Source organism: Rhyacophila brunnea, unplaced genomic scaffold, assembly GCF_057557595.1.
Source record: "Rhyacophila brunnea isolate RB1 unplaced genomic scaffold, BYU_Rbru_1.0 scaffold_5, whole genome shotgun sequence".
NCBI lineage: Eukaryota > Metazoa > Arthropoda > Insecta > Trichoptera > Rhyacophilidae > Rhyacophila > Rhyacophila brunnea.
Window position 1 is genome coordinate 32,516,483 of NW_028233170.1, and position 24,631 is coordinate 32,541,113.

At 31.5% G+C, this 24,631-nt stretch overlaps 1 protein-coding gene across 6 annotated transcripts in view; it reads right to left on the reverse strand.

Moving 5' to 3' along the window:
• The window catches only part of Piezo (piezo type mechanosensitive ion channel component), a 152,302-nt gene that overhangs the window by 10,606 nt on the left and 117,065 nt on the right, over positions 1 to 24,631 (reverse strand). For 4 of the 6 annotated variants that reach the window (XM_085956047.1, XM_085956045.1, XM_085956044.1 and 1 more), the window contains 9 exons: positions 21,890 to 22,053; positions 17,626 to 17,688; positions 14,785 to 14,909; positions 13,554 to 13,685; positions 9,522 to 9,633; positions 9,256 to 9,413; positions 5,530 to 5,621; positions 4,053 to 4,139; positions 16 to 160 (listed from right to left, as the gene is read on the reverse strand). In XM_085956047.1, coding sequence (XP_085812173.1) covers positions 16 to 160; positions 4,053 to 4,139; positions 5,530 to 5,621; positions 9,256 to 9,413; positions 9,522 to 9,633; positions 13,554 to 13,685; positions 14,785 to 14,909; positions 17,626 to 17,688; positions 21,890 to 22,053 — 1,078 coding nt within the window. The remainder of the gene's footprint in view (positions 1 to 15; positions 161 to 4,052; positions 4,140 to 5,529; positions 5,622 to 9,255; positions 9,414 to 9,521; positions 9,634 to 13,553; positions 13,686 to 14,784; positions 14,910 to 17,625; positions 17,689 to 21,889; positions 22,054 to 24,631) is intronic. The other 2 variants (XM_085956046.1, XM_085956048.1) reach the window with 2 other exon arrangements.

Below are 24,631 nucleotides of genomic sequence, written 5' to 3' on the forward strand. Positions count from 1 at the left end.
AACATAATTGTTTACCTGGTTAAGGAATATCATGAAGTAGCACACGATGTCGGTGTGTGCGATTATCGCATACCAGGCAGCGAAACAGAATCGGAATATTGTCGGTTGATCCGATGCAAAAGTCTCGTCATCGTATTCTTCCATGGGCGTTGAGGACTCGCTGTCGAAACGTGCAAACGCGTATTAAAAATTTGAAACACATTAAAATAAACAGTAAGCCATTTTTACAACAGATATTAAAATATTGACAGAACAAAAATAAACTGAATGAAAAGATAAAGATCGTAATATTTAATATAGATGTCATTATTGTAAGTTTTTCATTTAAATCTTCAAAATAACAGTACAAAAATGACAATATATCAATGGAAATTTTTTGAATAAAAATATGTGAATTAAAAAAAGTATTTTGAATTATTATTAAAACATTTCAAGAAAAGGGTATTATTTTAACAAGAAAAGCGGTGTCATGCAGGGTTAGTGTATGAACAATTTAAGAATGATGTATAAAATTGGGATGTCAAAAAAAGATTAAAAAATTGAATAAAGGTAATGAAAATTTAGTATGAAAATGTAAAGAATTTAGTGTGGTATAAATAATTGATAAATAAAAAGAAAAGAAGAGGAATGTTGGAGTAAGATGCTATGGTACAGGTGCCACATCGGTTGAAAGCTTCATGCATACACTCAATATGAGATAATTGTAGCAAAACTTATTATTCATGTCTGTGTAGACGAGTGTCAATAGGTTTATAAAATGAGAATTATATTTTTTATCATATATGGTATATTAAAGAAGAGAATAATTTGCATTAATGCATGAAAATTTTATAGTAGGTAGTTGTATTTATTTATGAAAAAAAAAATGCAGCACAGAAATACGTACGATATTTACAAAAATGATTACGAAATTTTGAAGTCATGAGAATGAGAACCCTAAGTCAAATTCAAGAATAAATTTGATTAACATTTTTTTAGAGATTGATGTATTAAATACTTAAGTATATGTGAATTTTAAATGTTTTTGTAAGTATTTACTTTTGAACTCTAATAGGGATAAAGATGTGACCTTACTTTTTACAATGAAATATATCTAAACAAATTTTAAGGAACGTCTACAATTTCTACCATTATTAATTTGATCTCTGATTTTTCAAAAAGGGGGAATGATTAAAAAGAAAAGAATTTGAATAGTATTTTAATATTTTTGTCTCATTCTCACGCTTAGGACAACAGAAAAAGCTTTGCTATAACGATTCTCAATAATGTAAATGCTTTCGGCAAAACCTTGTGGAGGGAATGGAGTAGACGCTTGATTGTCTGGCGAGCGTGGGCTTGTATAGCATTGTAGGTGAAGGGAGGGGCGATTCTAAATCCAAGCCGCGTTCCATGCTCGGCGCCAGAATCCGAATCTCGGGCAGTACGCTCAGCACGCTCTCTTTGCGTCTGAAATACCTCCGGCCTTTCATACTTTCAAACTCACACTTACTACAAGCTTGCTTTAGCCTTTGCTTTTCTACTGTTCACTTTTTATCGTAGACGTAACAATAAAAAGCTTCGTGATGTATAGTACGAGTATGTCATTCAAATGAATGGGTATAAAAAATAAGGGCTCAAAAGAATGTTAACTGAGTTATGATTGTTTGTTTTATGATGAGTCATGCTTACATTTAGTAGGTACGAGTAGATTCAGTAAGTATTCTAATACATATTGATAATATTGATAAACACTTTGGTAAGTTATCTTGACTGACTTATAATAATACATATTGAACATAGTAACACATGAACACACTGTTTGATACTAAACATACTTACTATTATATAATTTTGTATATCGTCGCTTAAGAAACAGCACCGCGGAAGTCAATTAATTAAAATTTTCAGGGGCAAACAAAAACCGTTTCAAAAAATTGAAAATTGATACCTTTTAACTTATTTTTTTTTGTGTTTAGTTAAAAAAATGTTTTTTTTTAACTAAACAAAAAAAAAATAAGTTAAAAGGTATCAATTTTCAATTTTTTGAGACCGTTTTTGTTTGCCCCTGAAAATTTTAATTAACTGACTTCCGCGGTGTTGTTTCTTAAGCGACGATATTAATTAAATATATCAGAATATGTAGTCTTATATTTCAGTCTAGACAACAAGCCATATTCAATTTAATTACTGTTTATGCACCAAAACTAAAACCAGACAATTTTACCATTGTGAAAATTTGCAACAAACCAATATACTTAATAAAAATTAGTATTAATACATACTACGATTCTAATTGTTAATTTAACACTGTGCATTTAAAATATAATAATTTCTAATAAAAATATATACTTTATGTTAATATAATATTATATTAAAGCAAGTTAATTAGTTATTTAATTTTGTTTACGAAAACCAACACAATTAAAAAACTAACACAATTTTTTCTAGTTCCATAGAAATTATTTTAAAATTATTATTTTTGTATGTAAAGACAATATTGAATTCAAATTGTGTTATTATTTTATACTAAAATACAATATACTACTCATAATAATTATTCAAGTATAGTTTACTACATAATAAGAATATGTCACATCCTTCATTGATACTACAATATGTCAAACACTTGTACGTGTCCAAATATTTTTTAGTCATCTCAAGCAAATTGTTAAATTGAATATTCTGGCTACATTAAAAATAGGCTTTTTGGCATATCATCATGTTTGACTCTGCAATATAACACTATGTTAACCATTGAAGTAAGAAAAGTTGGTAGAATATCTGGCAAAAATTACATGTTGTCTGTGCCATGTTTCAATAGTACTGATCAGAGGTCCATATTATGTTAATTTATAATTTACTCTACTTTATAGCATCTGCAATTTAATTGGAATCACCGACATATTAAAAAAAAAAAATTAGCCATCTCGTCGTATTTGTTTTACCAAAGCGACAATATGTGAAATGTTCAGGAGACGAAAAAAGAAATTCATTACCTTATATTTCAATGCCGGAAGATGTTTCATATTTATTTATTTTACATAGTGAGAGATACATTATATTAAAACACATTAAAAGAATGATCCAGCGATATTACTCATTTAATTAAGAAGAATTTGTATTTATTTAACAGCAGATTCTGCACTTTAGCTTTAAAAATATACAACAACTTTCAAAATATACAATGTATTCAAACGGCGGAATTCAGTATAATGAGGACGTAGTAGAGGGGATGGTAACAGTGTAACAACCTCGGCGCTGTTTGGTCCTCACATTGGAAAGGCTAATTCCAAATGATTGTTTTGTACCGTGGTTTCTTGGGACATTTTTTGAAAAAATATCTGTTTCTAATGAAAAATATAATATTTTTTTAATGATTTCGATGCGTTTAGAAGAAGAAGAAAATGAACTGCATTAAAAAGTCAATTTCGCCAAAAATGGAGCTTCACAAAACAAATACTAGAGCGACGATCTGTCAGTAATGCTTACAGCCAGATAAAAGATGGTAAATTGCTTATTTTCATTCTTTCAATTGGAAATTTTCCAATTCAATAATTGTTATAAAATTATTCATAAGTAGGTACACGAATGTCAATAATAAAAATCTGGCCTGCGTTAGGCATCTGTTACGATTAAGTAAGTAAAGTTATTTACCCCAATTAATCATAAAGCTGATTGCCTCTTGATTGGTATAATCTGAAGTACCTCAGTTAAAACGTAGTTCTAAGAAATAATTCACGTGAATCAAAGACGGAATTTGATAGCTTAGAGGCGAAACGACATGAGTTCAAGTCCCATTCAGTGAGTCTACTATTTTTCTAGATTTTTTTTAATATGTATGTTTCTGAGGTTTTTAAAAATTATGTTTTTTCGAATGTTATAAAATTTTATAATCAACGTTCACCTATTTTTAGTTATCTATATTTGCCGTCTGTAAAAAAATGTACATGTGTACATAGCGGGTATTGCAGAATCAATGATGAATGACATATAGCAGTATCAAACGATGACATTGACAAATAAAGGTTGGGGGAGATTCATATGGCAAATGGTAAAACAAAAGGCAGACCAACCTGTCTTTCCCGCTGCGTGTTCCTCGACCTGAGGGCTCTGCGCTGCGCTCTTCGAGGATATCATCACCTTGGATAGCTTCTGATGACCTGCATGCACACACAATTCTACTTAGCAAAATAAACTGACACCACAAAATAATACATACAAGCATAGTACTTTAGTAATAATATTCAAATAACGTAGCTACATAAGAATAATATTATTCTATCACTATCGGATGAAGATGTGTGTGTTGACATGTGGATGTATGTGTGAAATTTGGAATGGAAAATAATTCAACTATCAAAGCAATTCTCGTTGAAGTTATAGAACTCAAAAAGTAGTCAAAAAAGGTAATTTGAAATAAAAAAGTAGTATGTTGTCATATTGAAAAAATAAATGTTGAATAGTGATAAATATACTAACTAAAATCATGTTAAATTCAACAGATAACTTATACCGGTAGATCTATACTCCCCTGCTAAGTGAAAAGACGGTATTTTTGGTTCTCATTTCAATAAAATCAAAAACACTGTCTTTTTACTTAGCAGGGCAGTATTTATAGTTCCCAACATTAATTTCACAATCCAACAATATTGAATGAGCAACTAAATATTTTAATAAACCGTTGGTGCCAGGCCGCATCCATCGGATTCCAGTAAACCTGCACCCTACCTACTTACGACGAAATTAATTACACTGAAGCACTTCTCAAAATTCGCTAATATTGACAATCGACTTCTGTGGTTCGAATCACGGTACCAATAATAGTTACCTTGATTACTAGCCACCATCAGGATCTCTCCAAATTTTAGTCATAACATACCTGCACTTGCTAATAGTTTAATAAACTATTCTTTCAATCCAACAAATATTTCACAAGATTTAAGAATGTACTATTCTTTATTGCATATGTACATAATTTGGAATGCCAGGCACAAGACGATATTCTCTAAAATATATAAATATTATGTAGGTTATTATGTAACATGCTGGCATTTGACAAATGGCACGATCCTATCAACTGAGAGGTCACAGATGAGTTGAACCTTATTGGCCAATAAATTTGTGTACCAAACACATAGTCTCTGTGAGATTGATTTGGTCAGGGATTGGTAAGAAAGTAACAGCATCCCTTTAGTCCAAAGACCTTGTTGACGCTTATAGTATTCTATTCGGGAATGGAGCTCAAGTGTTTTTAAACACAGTGGGTCATTATGGTTATTCTTTTCAATTAATAACCTGTCAATTATGTTTATATTATGTGTTGTAAATAGATGTCTTGTAAAAAAATGGATTATTTTGTGTGTTGTACATTAAGATACTAAATACTGTGTGAATGTCAAAAGAATACTACAAAGCAACACTAACTCAATAAGAACAATCGAAAGCTCGCTCTCTGCAGGTATCAGTCCAAAAACTCTACTATATTTAGCAGCGATAATATTATTACGGCTCAAACGATCATGCAAATTTTTCATTCTCTGGCTGACTCACCGGGGTTTCATCAGTCTCATCAGAGTAGAAGGCAGTGGCTCCCATATTTGAGTGGAGCCAGACCTGATGCCGATGCCGAAGTCTTGTCTTTCCTGAAAATTGATTGATTACCCAATTAACACAACATACATACTTAACAAAACCAATAAGTGCTACCAGTGTTCATATACACATGGGATACATTAAGGCGTATGGGTTTATTCGCAAGAATCAAATTTGACGTAAGCGCCATGAAAAATAACAGCTCGGCTTCTCACGTAGTAGATACGAAATCAGAGGTTTTAAAAGTGTTGAATTAATAATATTTTTTTCCTAACAAATTTTATAAACATTTTTGTAGTCGGTAGAATAAATTATAAGAATAAAAATAGTAGACCTCTAAATAAGAACCTCATATTATTGATATGCTGAATTTGTGAAGTGACACCTTTTCTTGAACCTATCATATTTAGGTTCAAATTCAGTGCAAATATTTTTCAAAAAAAAATCTAATACTAAAAAACACGAAAGTGTAAACAAATATAATTTTACTCATTTTCATAAGCTAACATTACAAATTATAAGTTTAAAACATTCACAAGATGGCATGAAAGATTTCTGTTATTATTGCGTTTTTATTAAATTATAAAAAAATGACTCATAAAAGAAAGCAATTCAATGAATATTTGTCGAGGAACGTTTTTTTTTTTAAATTTAGTACACAACAATTATGATTTAAGAAACAATTATTATAATAGCATGTATTTGACGGCAGTACGTTTTGGTCGCCGCGGAGGATTTCGGAACATTAGTGTATAGAAAATTAATAATTGGTTCCTTAATTAGTGTATTGGTTTAACGGTATGCAATGTATTAGAATAACTATTATAAATTGTTTTTTTTTATAATTTTATTTTCTTTTCTATTGATAGCTATTAATTGATAATTGATATTATTATATTGATAGATATTAATTGTTAACTTGATAATTATTATATTGAGGGTTTCTTATATCCATCGACCAGGTTGGTCTAGGATCAACGAGTTCAGGCAATACACAATTCATATAAATCTTGTCACTTGTGATGTGAAGAGTAATATTGTTTTTATTATTCAATGAAATAGGTTCTTACCTCAATATATGTTTTACTTGAGTTAAATAATTACTAATAAATGCCTAAGGTGATTCCATTCAATTCAACTCGGCATTAAATATATTAAATTCTAAAAGTTTTGTACTATTTCATTTGAGTCGATTTATGCGATCCTGCTTTCGCCTTTCGACATCGTCAGGATGCGCACTCCTCAAATATACACTGACAACGAAAGCAGCTAATTCTCACTTAACAATAAATTAATACAATAAAGTAAGGTAAAAACTTTATCACCTACCTATTAAGTCAAAGTGCACAATGAAAAATTTAACAAACAATTAATTATGAATAGTTGAATTGTGGCAGTATGAAAAAAAAAGATTTTACCACAAACCATCTGAAAAATACATACATCATAAAACATATACGTGATTTTGTGCCCCAAAACACTTATTTTATTATTATTTTGACGATTAGGAAAATTATGACACATGTTTCAGTGGCCATTACTATGACAGCATTCGAAAACGTATTTTACTTAAAATTTTCTACAAATTTACTATTTGAGACATAAACCACTTAAGATCGATAATAAATAGACCTTGAAAAATAATATTATTTTGTTTCTATTGATAATGCCAATAAACATACTCCTGGATACGTCCCTTTGAAAATAACAAAACATGGCGACCCAGGTACATAAAAACTGTATTAAGTACATGCAAAGTTTTTCAAATCGTTTAAAGCCCAACCAAGTAGGTATTTATCAAAATAATTAAAGTCCACCTATATTTTATCTAAACTGCTCAAGTCCAAAATATTTTTTTTTATAAATGTTGCACCGAACGAATACCTTTAGGACTTCTTTGTAGCCATCGTGGTTATAAGATTCAATTATCTTACAATATCTCACATGCTGCAACCATTTGTATTACAAGATAATAAATAATATAATATAACTACATTTTTCTCAGTTTGACATTCACTGGTATTTTATGATGTTTGATTTGTCAACACAAATTATAACACCTGGTCTACGTCATGTGGTCTTGCCAATTTGATTGTTACTGCAATGCGAGTAAAGGTCATTTTTCTATGAGTTAAAATACTGTTCGCGACGGATAAAATACGTCCTCACCCGTTGAAATTCAGAAGCCTACTAAGGTTAGAAATGAGAAATTAGAAAAACTATATGGATTAATCGATCAAATGGTCTCTTTTTGTTAATTTTGCAAAATAATTATATATCTAAATTGTCTGAAAATAGGATAAATACATAAAAACGTACAACGTGTTTTGGTAATATAGCGTCACTAATTGTACCGAATTTATAGGGTTTTATTTATTTTTTCATTGTTAATTATTATTTATAGTATTACGGAAATGTTATATTATAATAAAAAAATATTTTTATTGTGCAGTATATATTATTTTGTGAGAAAAAATCATTCAAAATTGGCTGATGTATACTCAAACTAAAATGGCTTTAAAATCTTTATTTTTCTGAAATTAAAAAAAGTACGTGAGTTAATCAATGAAATGTATTGTTTTACCCATTTCTTTCATACAATATATACCTGCAAAACTATTATTAAGTTCAAAAATTCACTGTGGCGTGACAGTCGTTTTGGCCAATTTCGAAAACAGGACTGACTATTTGTCATTTATTTTAAAAAGTAAAGCGAATCAGAAAATTTTAATGACACAAAAAGTGTTATTTGAATATTATTTATTAGATTTTAAATAAATAAAGTGTTTATTATGTGTCAATTTGTGTTAAACGTCCTTGCCATTTCCACGATTCTGAGAAGACAGGAAAAAACGGGTCCAATGGCCTTAACACAACATAAAAAAAGATGTAAGGCACGGTGCAAACAAAAGTACGTGTTGTGGTTGGTAGATATCACTAAACTGCTGAATGTAACAGGATTGTCGTATTAACTAATTTCGGTAAAATTATGTGACTATGGAGAAGACTTTACCTGGTATTTGCTATTAACATCAAATAAATTAGCACTCCTTCGAGGATTAGGCTGGTACCGACGTCTGGTAATATTATACTAAGAGTTTGTTTAAATTTAATAACAATAATATTAAGATTTAGTTGTATTTTATGTTTATGTAAAAATTTAATAACCTTTAAGAATTGTGAAATATAGTCAAATGAATGCTCAGTCAAATGTTAGCATACCAAATTTCTGAGAGGGTAAAAGAGAAAGCCACTAATGAGCAGGAGCGATGATTAAACTTGTTGTCACTTCGTCGCTGCAGGATTGGTTTCCCGAATAGACCAAATGTTCAGGAGACGAAAAACATATTTCATAATCCTATATTTAAATACATGGAGATATTTAAATTTCATTACCATTACAAAGTAATTTAAAGAAAGGGATGGTTCTCGTCCATTTAGATACAAAAAAACATTCTGCATTAAGAGGTCGATTTCCAATTCTATAGCGACGACTTGCCAATCACTAACAGGCAGCCCTTTTACCGGCTGCATTTCTAAATTTATATTCCTAATTAATGTACTACGCTGTAATCATCTTTTTCAAATAAATACCTCTTCGCCATCAGTTTGATTTGCCACCTTCAGCTTTAAGCACTATGTTTAATGGAGGGTAGAAAAGGGGATAAAAATAATTTTATTTACCTTCAACAGTATCTTCTCTCTGGTGAGAACTTTGGCGATATATCTATAATCTCTGGAGAATACGTTAAGCCATTTCGCCATCGATAGTAGTAGACTTTCGATGAAGGCCCACGCGAATAAAACATATTTACAAAGTTTATCCCACCATGTTTCTTCATCTGTAAATTTTAATCGATTGTCATATTATTAATTATAAAACAACAAAGAGTAAGATATAATATCATGTAAAAATAATTATTATATACAATTATTGGAAATAAAAATACCTGGGGGTTCACTGTAAGACTTGAGCGAACCCAAAGGTTGGTCAGAATGCTCTGAGCCAGCGTCATCTTTTTCGCTAAAGAGAACGTGAACATTTTCTGCTTCAACGGGTTCCTGAAAAATAAAACTTACGTTTACATACACACCAAAATACATAGTATTATATATTAATATTTACATTGAAAATTAATAACATAATATAATATAGGTACTTATATAATTTATACAATACAATCCTCATTATACCCACCTAAATTACTATAATATGTTATACACAAAATATTAAAAATCGATAATTCTTTTTTATAGTTAATAATTATGTATTGAAAAGACCAATAAAGCAAGAAATGTAAATTGACAATTTTAAGAAATTGAAGTACTCTAGTTTAGTTCTTAGACACAAATTATTATGATAAATAAACCTAATTGGTTATATTAAAAAATATATATATACATATTATTATGTACACATCACTGTACACATTTTGTGTTCAAAATTAAAAATACAGATTATAAGAAAATAATATTTAAAAATTTTCATTAAAATATAAATTAAACAATAAAATATAAAGATTCAATTGCAATTGAAAAGCATCTGTGTCATGAAAATGTGTGTGGATGAAATACTTACTGTAAGCCAAATTCTTGTGAAATGAGCTATTTTGAAAGCCTTAAAATAACCCTTAGAGATATTGAAAGTCTGATGTTATAGAAGCAAATTTACTTTATGAATATTATTTGATCTCCATTCGTGAAATGAGAAAAGAAAAAACAAAAAACATTAAAGACATTTTGATATCTGTGTAAGAATTATAAAAGATATTAAAAAAAACTACGAGTGGAGTGTCTCTCAGCTATCTATCAAAAAAAAAATACTACTGATTACAATAAAATCTCTACTTTAGAGCCAGACTGCCTCATCTCTAAAAAGAATAGTTTCGAGAAAATGTCATTTAAAAACACTTTACTGTTTTAAGTATTACAGGATTCTGTTATGAATAGGGGGTCTGATGGATCTAATAATTTAGGTATAAAATATGCACATAACTCATTTTTGGCAAAATTCTACTGGCTCTGTGGTACAGAAATATATTCTAATAAGCAGGTACAAAGAGAAGCATTCTTCAAAAATTACAAAATATAGTTTTAGAATAATAATATAATATGTCAATTTAGTGATATATGGTAATAGTTTAAATTATTCAGTTAAGGCAGAAAGAGAGAGTAATGTTTGAAATACACTAACTACATAGCATTATTAAAAAATATTATATGAAATGGTGCAAATAATTATACATAATTATTACTAGATGTTGAATATTCAACAAATACACAGAAATAATTACAGATTTATGGACCCAAGAGGTAAAGTGGTTTAATCGAAATATTATAGGATGGTTTATTTATAAAATAGAAACAGTTCACAGAAAATACTTTAAACGGTACACGAAGATAGATTAACAAGATAAGATGTCTCGCTCGACCAAATGACCAGATGAACTTGCCAAAGAGCTAGTTCAGTTCAGGTAGGTATCTCATTTGACAACTAGATAACCACACTTAACACTAGTAACGAATCTCGATAGTGTAAGGTACTTAGTTTCAAAATAGAGGACCTGTATGTACCTGGCTGTAAGACTGTGAGATAAAAATTACGGAGTTAACATAGGGTTAAATCCTAACCCGTCTACATAGCGCTTACGGCGTCCAGTCAATGGGCAGCGTGTGGGTGTCTTTTCAAAGTCATGCTGCTACAAAATGCCAATTTTTCATATTCGAAGCAAAAGAAAAACTTGAATGCATAATTCAATTGAAAGGTGTTTCATATTATGGAATTACAAATAATATGCCCACCAATATTATCATCGATCCGCAGTACTTCTGGAGTCCACATTTATTAATAGTGCTATAATTAGAAAATATTGTGCTATTTATTATAAGCTCCGTTATCGGTAAAACCAATAAATAGGAATGCATGATGACAGATTGTCAATGAGATTTAAAATACTGAGCCCATATGCCCACAGCCTTGCCAGCTGACCTATATTTTTCATTCTTTGTAAGATTAAGTAGTAATTTTGATGAATTCAACATGAAAAATAGCCGTATACCGTATACCATAGTAATATTTACATATATTATACTATAAACTACTAAAGATTTTATACTATAAACAACTTTAAAAAAAGTTGGTAAAACTGCCAAATTATTTGTAATTCATGTAATGTCATTCTTTAGTATAATAACTCAAAAGCTGGTATTTGGAATGAACGACAAACACAATAAACTAAATAAAAATGTCCAACAAATTTATTGTTAAAAAACAGATACAATCTGGTATCTAAGTATTTGAAACGAAAAAATGCAATGGCTATTTTCATAATAAATTACATAAACAAAGAAATATAAATAAAAGCATGCACTAATAGAAAGCCAAACTAAGAAGACATAAGCTGAAAGATAATAAAAAATAATCGAGTAGTTTAAAAGCATACAAAACATATTTACAAGATAATCTATTATTACAAGCTGGCTGCAAGACCTAGCAAGACAGCTGGCTGTTATCAGCTGGCTTTGCTAGTCTATGACTATTATTTAATAAAATATATATTTTTAAAGCAATATAGGTATCTATTCATAGTGTTTCCCAAACTGTGATATGCAAAAGATTTAAAATGATATGAGGGAATAGAGCGTTCAATGACGAAGACGCTCCACAACAGCTGAGACTTGTCATTGATCCACACAGTGTTGTCAACCATACTATAATTTAGGTCCGCTATGAATGGCTAATACACCTTTACATATAAGAATGTGTAAAGGTGAATTAGCCAGCGTGGCCAACTAAGTGTTTTTCTTGCCGGATCTTGCATTTTTGAATAGGCTTTTACTTGTAAAACACGCATCTGGCATATGGTGTTAAAACTATTAATTTTGTACATCGGAAACATTTTAAAAATATTTAGTCAAAACACAATGTGCTGTTCTTTTGTATCTATATACCAATAAAATAAATGTGTCATTCGATTACCAATAAAAAAATTAAACCTGCGTTAATTTTTAGTTTGCATGACTTATTAATTGGTTACGAAACAATAAATCCTTCTTCAATCTTTGTTCTTGTAAAAACAATGTTTATAATTACAAGTTATTTGTTTGAAATAATCATTTGTAATTTTTTTTTTTTTTAAATAATCTAGCATTATTTCTACCAACTAGTTTATTTATTTTTCTGAATCTGGTATAATGTTTGTCAATAACAGTTGGCAACACTGGTACTATAAACATACCACATAAGCTTGAAGTTCGATAGTTTTTACAGAAAATATGACGTGGTTGAAATGATACCGAACAAGAGAAAACGATGCGATAGGCTCGATCTAAGAGCAGTCAAAAATAGCATTGGTAACAATAATTATATTCCTCCAATGTAATTCGTGCGCATTAGAAAAAAACGCAAAGATTAGATTGTTCCACTAATAGCATGCGGTAAGTTTGGGAAACACTAAATCTAGTGAATTCAAAAAGAATATTATGATGATTGTATGAAGATTTTCATAACAGAATTAATTAATATGACAGAAAAGTGTCATCCGAAATGTCTGTGACATGTTAAGAGTTTTACAATTTGATTCAAAGAGTATTGAAGACAATGATTATTTTAAATAATAAGACATAAATACATTAATGAGACAGTATTAATATTCCACTCCTTGGAAACCTTCAATAATGTATTTGTTCATTGCATTGAGTGTCTCTCAAAATATTTATTGACATTATGTACTTTCATCAGAGAGTACCGATGAATTTTATATTACAGCATTTGCAGTCTAAAAGCTCTACGATTAATAAAGTAGGTATCTAAGAAAAAGATTTTATACACAAATATATTGTAGTATTTGTAGTTACCAATATAAAGCTTCAGAAATACAGTACACACAGATTGATGGCCTAAGAGCGACAGTATAACCAGAGAAGACCTAAGCTAGTTACAGAGAGCATGGAGAATGTATGGTGAAGAGGTGACGACTCACAGGAATGTCGTCGGTGGCAACGGAGCGACGCAGCGAGCGACTGGAAAGACGCGAGCGGTCCAGCGGCGGGACGGCTTCTCGCCGCATCTCCGTCGCTCGGCCGATGTCCGTTTTCATGGCCGAACTCAACAGCTGCCACACCATTCAAATGAACATTTGCACAACAACACGTCTCACAACATTACCTTCTCGTTAATTGAAAAAATCATCAAGTCTACTCGTTAATTCCATTCGGGAAATCGCCCTCGTAGACGGTTCGGCTTTTGGGTTTCGCATGATTTGGTGAAAGCATGTCTTTGTGCGGCAAGTTTAAGGCCGTTTCAGGTAACAAAATCTATTACTAATGGAGTCATGCCAATTTCGAAACAAACAGTTTATCAAAAATTGTTTAATGAAATAGGAGAATGAAGTCCAAGGGCAAATTGAATATTAATATGGAAAAATAAACAATGAAAGTTATTTTATCTCAAAATAAATTATGTCCCTTCGATGTTGTTCAGAAGTAAATGATTACTTTAAAAGAAGTTACTGTCCAACATCAGACTCTGAAAGTTAACCGATTGATTATTAAATAACCTGTTTTCTGAAACTGGTCATATGACCCCATTGCCTAGTATACTTGGCAAAATATTGGTTATTGAAAAAATAGCAGGTTTCATCTATGTATCTGTCAATATTATGTCCAAACATCAATGATCACAATCGGTCAGTAATCTGCACGAATACTCTTATTACAGCTTCGGGGTATGCTTCACGTTTATGTCGGGATTGGAATGGAGCGATCGATGCGATGGTATTTGTCGGGATGTCGGAAGAAACAAAAATCCGCAAGCTATATTGTTTATTGCGAGCTTTCTAAAGCTAGCCAACATAATCAAAACATGCGTCAGATACGATTAGATATTTAATACTACGTGTGAATTATTAAAAAAAATCAATTCAAATAAGTTACTGCAGTCTATGAAACAATAAAAAAAACCTCAATCTATGTCGATTGTACTCCATTGAATTTGGCTGATGAATAAACTTCAAGTGTTATCTTATCACTACATGTTTGAAATGTTTTAACAACACTTAAGAAAATTAAAAAATAAAAAATTATAGTTTAGAGGTGGTATTGACTGTAGAATTGAAGCTTTAAAAGAAAATGAAAAAAATCACAAATTGAAAACCAAACATTGAAACCACACATACCTATGGGAAGAAATTTGATGGAAATGTGGTATCGTACCTGTCCCAGGGTTAGTTTGCTGTCGATTCCGTCGTCACTCTCGTCGCTGTCCCTCTCCGCAATTAGATCCAGCTCCTCGTCATCGTCAAACTCATCAAACATGTAATAGTCTCCCGATCGAATAGCTGTGGAACGGTCACCCAATAATATATTAACACCACATTCAATACGATTTTTAAATCTAAAATGTATGTACATTCAAGGTGGAAGCGGTAGAAAACTTGATATTGAGGACAACAAATCTTAGTCTATGTAATGTCCGTACATTTAGACAGGTCCCCGATATAATCAACGAGTCAAATTTTAACAGGTTTAGCGATGCTGTTGAAGATTAGATTTTAGTATGCAGACATTGTATAGCGAGATGACAATATAACTGCCCTGCACATGTGTACTGCTATATAAAGATAGATTGCATGTTTATGGTATGAATTGCAGTATTTATATTTTCTACTAATCCCACCTTTCATTTTAAATGTGACTATGTTCATTGTGACATCATAAAGTTTAATGAATAAATATTATATAGCTACCATGTTCCATTATACGAAGATCATAATATGAACCTCCACAGAGTAGAAGTTGTATCAACAGATTTTTGTTCTTTTACGAGAAATGGATGTTAGCCACTTACTCAACCTATTAGGTCAATACTCTGGATCCAAACATATATTGAAAAACATGTGAATTTTGCTAGACCCAGGATTCGAACCCAGGACCCTCGACATTATAAGCCGACGCAGTAACCACTCAGATTAATTATAATAAAATGTTGAAAATGTTGTTTTTAACGGAAGTTATAATTATTTTTGAAGACTTTAATTATTGTCACGACTAATGCGTGATTTATTTATTCAATTTATTTATTATACAATGAATTCACTACTTGATCAAAGTGTAATTGAAAATTCACCAAATTTACAAGAAGTATGTATGATTCAAACCTCTTCCCTAAAAACCATATTTACACAGTCAAACAGTAAGTTACCAGCTGATTCATTATAGAAACATTGTACATAGAATTGTATGTAAAATGAATGTTTATATATTATTTCATGCAATGAATTCACTGCATGAAATGATATTTGAATTCGAGTATGGATTTTGTTAAATCTGACATTTAGTTTAACAATGATTTCATTTAAAGATTTTATTGTCATAGTAAAATTTGCAGATACACAATATTGTGTAAGTAAAAATGAGACATGGATAAAACGGTTATATGTTTACATACATAAAGAACAAATATTTAAATCTAGTTTTGTGAAGCGAATTTGAGTCAGAATCACAAAAGCATTGAAATATTGCACTTAATCTCGAATGAATATAGACAAGGGGAGTATAGACAATTCACATATTACAATATAAACAAAATTGTTTGATGACCTATGGATAAAAGATGAGGGATACATTGAATAGGGAAGGATATGACGTGATGTTAAGAATGCCGGAACAATAAAGCGTTTCTAAGTAGATTTTTTTATATTCCACAATGTTGAAGCAAACATTAATAAAAGCTATGTAACAGTATGCCGGAATACAATTAATTTTATTTACATATAACCACGGTTATAATATTAATAGTACAGATTACCGACAACAAACCAGTTCAGCACCATTTAGAGAAATACATTGTTATGTTAACACATTATTTACATGAATATCACAAAGTTTATTAAAATTTCATCGATTAACTGAAAAATAACCTGCAAATCTGAACATTTCCATTCATACCCTAGCTGCGATGTCCCTTTAATACAGATGACGTTTCACATAACATATTTATATTTGACAGGACAAAAACGGTACATAACACATAGTATAATAATTGTGCAAATTCATACATCTTTCATTTCAACAGATAGAATGTTTTCAAATAGATTTTATTAGAATCTTACTATGTAATATAGATGTATATATTTATTTTCACCATGTTCGATCCTAACATCATTGGTTGTGTTTTCGAGTAATGGATATTAGCCACTTACTCAAGGGTCCAAACACACGTTGAAAAGCAACATGTGAATTTACCAAACCCGGGATTCGAACCTGGGACCCACTACATTATATGCCTGACGCGTAACCACTCGGCCATAGTGGGAATATTAGATTTAGACAAAATGACGCAACTTGAATTTCACCTACCGAGTGTGGATATTTATTACGGGTTTCTGATAAAAGGTAAATCACTATATGTTACCCTTCCATATGAACATAGTTTGGGAGATATTTTAAGAGACTTTTTACAGTGAACCCGTTGAGTCCATGCCATCGATTCAAACACACATATTCATTGAAAAATCAACATGTAAATTAGACCCAGATTCAAATCCACGACATGCAGATTATGCTAACCTGTGCCGCACAACGCACATTACCTGATAAAATATTTAATTTACTTATGATAATCGTTACCTAATAAAATCAATAGCAAAAATGACGAAAAGTCAATGCTGTGAATAATAAAAAAAATATTCGAGGATAACACAAGAACAAAGACATGCCTGAAATTCACTCAGTAAACATCGCGTACATGCCTTGATTTCAAAATTAATATTATGTATGTTGAATAGAAGCAATCAATATAAAACACTGTTCCCTGAAAACCTGCATAAAGAACAGAACTGAGGAAGCTGACTTAGTGAAATACCATGGATATGCTCATATATTATTATGAAAAACGGAGGATAAAAACCTTTTAGTGGTAAAAAAAATCTGTAGAACTAATACGAGTTATGCCAATTAGTAGTTTTTGTTAGTAAGACTACTTGAGCGTTGTTATAAAAACCCAAAACCATTGCAGAGAGCCAAGGCATTAACGCACTATTAAATTAATATTACCATTCTTGTTTGAGGATGGAGTTTGTTTTTGGAATGTTGGCCTACTCGATGGGAAAATTTCATCTACAAAATAAACAAAAACAAACGGGTCGTGAATAACAAAGTAATTTCCAACCGACGACTGACTGGGCGGGTTTCTCGCAGTCTGTCTTGACATCCTTATTTTATTTACAAAACGAAACATTTAATTTACATTATATAGGGTGAAAGTGTAGATACATTTTTATTTTGGTAAAATACATACAATAGAAATTGAAAATAATAAAACACTTGAGACAGTCAGTAGACAATATCTGATATTATGACAGTAACATTCTCATTAGGCGTGTACAATTTTGTGATGGAAAATAGTATATTTTATAATGAAAATTAAAATATATATATATAGTGTTGAAATTCGCATGTCATAAAATATTTTGAATTCTATACATATTATGTAAATATTGTGAATGTACAATTTTAGTTTTTGATCAATCAAACGTAGATTAATGAATGATATAGAAAGAGTCCTTTAGAAAAGCATAATAAATTAAATTAATACTTGATTTGTTTATTTTCCACATTTTTGATGAAAAATATTTAAAAGTGATTTGAAATGGTTTGAAACCGCTACATTTTGGCAAAGTGATAATTTTTTAGATTAGTTTTAATCTTGTGACGCGTATTATTAAAAACAAATATGGTATTAAATTTTACAATGTAAAAATAGTTTATGTTATGTTACAGTTACGTTTAGGTTACATTAATTATGGGTTTGGATGGTTTGCATTAGTGACCAATATTATGCATAACATAGTTATACAATACATGCAACATGTACTATACTGATTTTAGTCAACATTTTTCATCAATAATAATTATTTCTTACAACTAACATGGGGGAAGTATACATTGAAGGCACATTGATTGATATTTCAATATTAAAATCATAATATGGACTGCTCCAAGCCAAAAGGTTGTAACATTTGGGTGATTTTTAGTTAGATATGAGGTTAGGTTTACAAAAAAAATATCTACAGACTGGCAAAAGGGCGTTCTTCATATAACAGAGTTACGATTTTCCAATTTGGGCATACAGAAAGCCAATAAGAATTAACGTCCCTACCACTAACGTAACGTACCAAAATTAAAATGATTATAATAAACAAATAAAACATAACAGGAATACTTACAAACACAAACATGAATAAAATAATGAAAAAAAAAACTATTCAGTGTTTTCTATATGAACATTGTATTTTTCCTTGGACAGCCAAAAGAATTTAAGTGATTTAAAAATTCTAATTGCAAATAAATAAATAAATTAACACTACATATCCAAAACAATATTATTCTAATATAAATGAAAGAAAAAAACTCCAATACTAAGAAAGGAGTTATAAAGAAAAGAAGTTGTTCTCATTAACATGAAATTTTTCTCTCCTGAATAGTAGCAATTTGTCACTAACGCCTTTTTGTCTTGGAAAAGTCGATATTTACCCTAAGACTCTATGTCGTTTTTTAACACATGATTGATTGATTAGAATCTCAAAAAGAATATAAAATAAATGAAAACCATATTATTTGAAATATTAACAATATTTTCTGATGCAATAAGTACAAGGTGATGAAGTTAAGAAATGTGATATTATTAAAAAATATTAACAAGTGTCATAAAAATGAAAAAAAAAACCAAAATGGTATGGAAAAAAGTGATTGGATTTGAAATACAAAAATTGTCGTTGAGATCGAGTCCAGATTTTCAAAACAAGTAAGGGAACAAGGAAAATTAATGAAGCATTAAAAATTATCGAATGTCTAATTATTAGGAAATTCGGAGCAACCTAACAACAACCCAAATTAGGTTCATTATTATTATGCATATTAAATTTTAATTATAAGATTAATAAGGTGACCGATCATCGCAAGGGAAAGAATTGCAGCTATTATATGCAGAATTATATTCTATTAGATTAGCGAGGTATTTTGGTGGGGAATAAACATATCTATTGGTCATCTTGTAGGCATAATAGTCACGAGTGAATGTTGATTAGATATCTTATGGTATTGTAGAACTCTAAACTAGACTGGATGGATACTTGTTTTGCAAGGAGTTAATAAATTTCAAGAGCGCATACCAAAATTAAAATGCCCTGACCTGGCATGATGCGGTCTTCCTTATATAAGAAGATTGATTTTAAATGATCACTGACGACGTCCGGAATGATATTGATCACATTGAATGACATCAATATTTACATTCAGATTATATACACGCACAAAGAAGAGGGGAGGCGAGTGGCTATTAATAGAGAGAATAGACATATGAGAGAGAAAGAAAGAAAGAAAGGGGGCGAACGTTACATGTGTGATGAGAGAGCTGAGAGCGGCTGGAGAAAGAGATGACGGAGTGTCGCGGCGTGACGAGTTGCGGGCCGGGCGGGCCCACCTGGCTGGATGAGCGACGCCTCCGCCGCGCCAACGGCGGGGAAAACACCGGGAACGATTCCGAGGGGGAAGGAGGACGAGGATTCAACTCAGAGGAGGGGGGCGATCCGAAGGAGATTCGCTGCGGTTCTAGGTACGCCTCCAGTGAGACCGTCATCAGTGCGGAGAAGGGGGAAGGCGGGCCAGGCGGGGAGCGCAGCCTCTCGGGGGACCCCTCTTGCGATATGGGCGTGTGGTAGCCGCGCGGGCTGCCTGGCGTGGTGGGTGTGCGGGGAGTGTGGTACCCCCCGGCCGGCGTTTGCACGGAGATGCAGCACTCGCTCACGTTCGATCCACTTCTCTTGTGAACCAGACTGCTCTTCAGTTCCGATGCGTCCTCTTCGTTTGCATTCAATATTATTCGACGAGGGAGAGGAAATACGGATGTGAGGAATATTACAGATCGGGAAATCGGAGGTTTGGATGCACACAGACAAATTATGTAAGGTATATACGATTGACATAATATTTCAGTGTTAGAATGCGAGAGATATTCTTTCAATTAAAAATGTGAGCCAAAATTCTTTGCTCACTGTACCTACATAAGAATATCGCATTCTGACATTGTGAGATTTTAAGCTTTGTTTACATGTGATATTTTCTGCAATATTTGTAGCTAACAATTGTACCTAACAGAGATGTATACCATTAATTAAAATAAAACACAATATTATGTAGTACAAGTTTAACTTATTTTACTAGTACATATTATTATTGTGTTTTATTTTAATTAATACAATACATTTATATGAAGAATAAAATTGACAGTTTACACAATAAAAGAAGAAAAAAAGAAATGTATATTTTATTTTTTATCTAAGATACGTCAAAATATTCAACCATAATAATATATTTTGTCAAGTTCTGAGTGAAAGAATGGAAAGTCAGATGTAAACATAACTTAAAAAATATACAGTTAGATGTAATAGAGAGTTACAGTTAACTTAGTACAATATGACACATCAATCAACGTACATAACATTGTACATACAATCAAGATAATAAAATGAACATGGAACATTCCACAGAACATTACAATGTTAATTCGTGCAATGTCTTGTTAAATTTTTGTCATGTGACTTGGTACAGTGAAATATAAAAATGCCAGAATAATAAATAAATCTGATCACTGGCAATAATGTGGATTAAATTGGAAATGTTGTATGTAGTACATTGTTAATAAAGTCAACATTGATTTTAGCCCTCTAAAAAGATAAGTCGTGTAGGGAAAATGGTGGAAATAGGTGCAGTTTACAATAATTATGATTATTTTTAATGATTGAAAGAAAAGTTAACTGTCTATTTTCAATGTAATGACTGTTACAAAGATTCATGTGAATGAATTTCATAGATTTATAAAAGAAAGATTTTACTTAGTTTATCATGTTTATACTTTCAAGTTAGTAAACCTATAATAGCTAATATGTATAATTATTTAGATGTCTTTTTTAGTTGATGACATCTCACCCTAAAAGAACTTGTAGAGTATTTAATTACTATTCTGAAAATTGATAATATTCTTGTGAAATAAGCACTGTAGCTTAGGTTACCTGTATCATTTTAGCATGGTCAATGAAACCAATTTCCCAAAGTCCAAGCCAAAATTGTTCTTCATTAACTTATTCTGGTTACTCTAATACGGTATTGATGAATTAATTCCATTGTTATAATATATATCAAATATTTTTAAAACTGTTTAAATTGATTATAAATTTCATTTTAACTTTTAAAATGATTATCGAATGTATTATAAATCTGGAATATAAAGAAAATACAATATGTGATTTATTTATCTTACCGACAAAATGATTGGTAGGATCCTTGTAGACGGGTCCTTTTATTTTCTGCTGATTAGCTTTGATGCGATCCATTTTTACTTTGATCTTCTCCAATATTTTTTTCTCTTGTTCGTCTTGCAATTTCATTTGTTTCATCCTCAGCTCTTCAATCAATTCCGCTCCCCTTTAAATTAATATACAAATTACAACTTATAAATGGCATCTATTTGAATATTAATTAAGAATAACAGCACAGCTATTATTAACAATTAGGACTTTAGCACGTTTACGTTATTTTCATTGGTATAAAGTAACACGGAAGTCATTCCATACACAAGGCGGTTATCAACAGTTATAATAATTGGTAAATTCGTAATACAGCGAAAATTTAGGTTGGTAGACACCAGTCAAATTCAGGTATGTTTTTGCTGACTTATCTACCCGAACACCAAAATTTTGTATTGAAACGTTAAACACATCAACATAACCTACAATTTTATTAGTCATGTGTCAACGTGTAGTAAAACAAATATTATGTTACTACTAGCCACTAGATTATTGACACCTGTTATTATTATTGAACCATAATAATTACGGGGGACGTAATAATTTTTCAAAACAGTCGGATCTTGCATCTCAATTCTCAATATGTAAAATAGATGTACTCTATCTCGCTTTAAAAGATAACACAGCCAAGAGAGAGGCTGTTAAAAGATAGCACTTTTTGACATTTTGGACGGTTAACTTACTGCAATAATTAACTGCCTCAGTCGGAAGCCAACAGCGGTGGAGTGAGGTTGTACAACTTCGCTTGCGTATTCGGGACGCTATTCGCCTGGTTACTCGCGAACGGTTATAAATACGGGATACAACAAAAATAATATTGTTTGTAAATGAATTTGACAATAAACTCAACATGTGTGGTCCCATGTGATTTTGACAATCAGTGCCAGTGCTTGAGAAAAAGTGAAAAATATTTATTGTTGCACGGATAGTGCACTTTGTGCGGGGAGTGCGTCATACGCTGTGAAGCGAGGGGTTGTCCACACTGTTTTTTGTTCACACTGTTGCGCGAATTCCAAGACCGCGTGAACGGCAAAAGCAATAAAATGGAAAACACCACGATGGAAGTGAATGAAACCAAAAAAACGAAGAAGAAAAGAAACGATGATGAAGAGGAAGTGGTTGGAGAAAAAGAAGAAGAATGGCAGACGGTGACCTCTGGAAAAAAACCCAGAAGAGACTCTGGGGTCACTCCAAAGGGAAACCAAAACATCGTCATGATAGCGACGGGAAGTAAAATTCCATTAAAATTGAAAATAGCGCAGATGCTGCATAAGGCAGGAGTAAAAGTACAGAAAATTTACAATAAAAATTTAAAGACGTACATCCAAGTAGAAGACGAAAAAGAAGCAGATAAAGTGAAACAAGCTGGAGAACTCAAAGATCTCGGTTTTGTGACCAAAGAGAATGACTCCTGCTCTTATGGAGTAATAAGAAAAGTCGATATTGATATGGACCTCCAAGAACTGCAAATGGAAATCAAAAGTGATGCAAAAGTAATCAACCTTAAGAGGTTGACAAGAAAAGGTGATACAGGAGAGCTGACAAAGACCTCGTCAGTCAGTATTAAATTTGGGGAGAAAATATTGCCGAGAACAATTTACATATATGGAGTCTCTTTTGCTGTAGAACCGTATGTATTCAGGGTTATGCAATGCTACAAATGCTGGCGATATGGGCATATCGCGAACAATTGCGGACGTACAGTAGAAACGTGCCCTAAGTGTGGTGAAAACCACAAAACCTGCGAAAAAAATGAGGAAATTACGTGCATCAATTGCAAAGGTAACCACGCGGCAAACAGCCAAAAATGCCCAAAGTGGCAAGAGGAAAAGAATTGCAAAGAAGCAATGAAAAAAATGAACATACCTTTCAAGGAAGCAAAAAAAAATATGTTAAATAATAGCTATGCTGACATATTAAAACAAAAAAAAATCGTAGGAAGAGATGAAAGCGAAACAATTCAAAAAACTAAGGAAAACAAAAAGAAAGAAGAAGCGGTGGTAGAAGCTTCAGGCTCAACAATAATATCTACAGGTAGTAGCGTAAAGCCTACAAAAAATAAGAAAAATTCAAAGGGGAAGACAGAGGTTAACGCGATGGGAGAAATTATGAAAGTCTTGCTGAAAGGGGGAGACTGGCAGCAGATCATTAAACAACTAATAATTAAAGCAGTGGACTGGGTATGCAAACAATTCAAAGAAGGACACTTAAAGGAAATTCTAGGGGAGGTTCTGGAGCAAAATGGATAATAAAAAACAAATTAGGATTTTACAATGGAATGCCAGAAGTATGAAGCAAAAAAAGGATGATATAGAACTCTACTTAATAAGACAAAAAATTTCAATAGCATTAATCTCAGAGACTTGGCTGAGGTCTGAATTAGACTATCTGAAATTCAATGATTACACAATGTATCGAAAATACAGAAGGGATGGATACGGAGGAGAGCGATTCTGGTGCATAAAACACTGGCGTCTAAAGAAGAAAGAAAGAAAGACGGAAGAGCTAGACAAAATAATTATAAAGCCATTTAACAGAATAGGAGTGAGGACCTGATCGAAGGATCCCCTTCTAGAAGAGAAGAGGCGATATGACAGCGAGTCGCAGTCAAAGCCTCGGTAAAATCACAAAAAAAAAAAAAAAAAATTAACTGCCTGAATACATAGTGATATATTTAACAAATGTAGCTCTTTTTG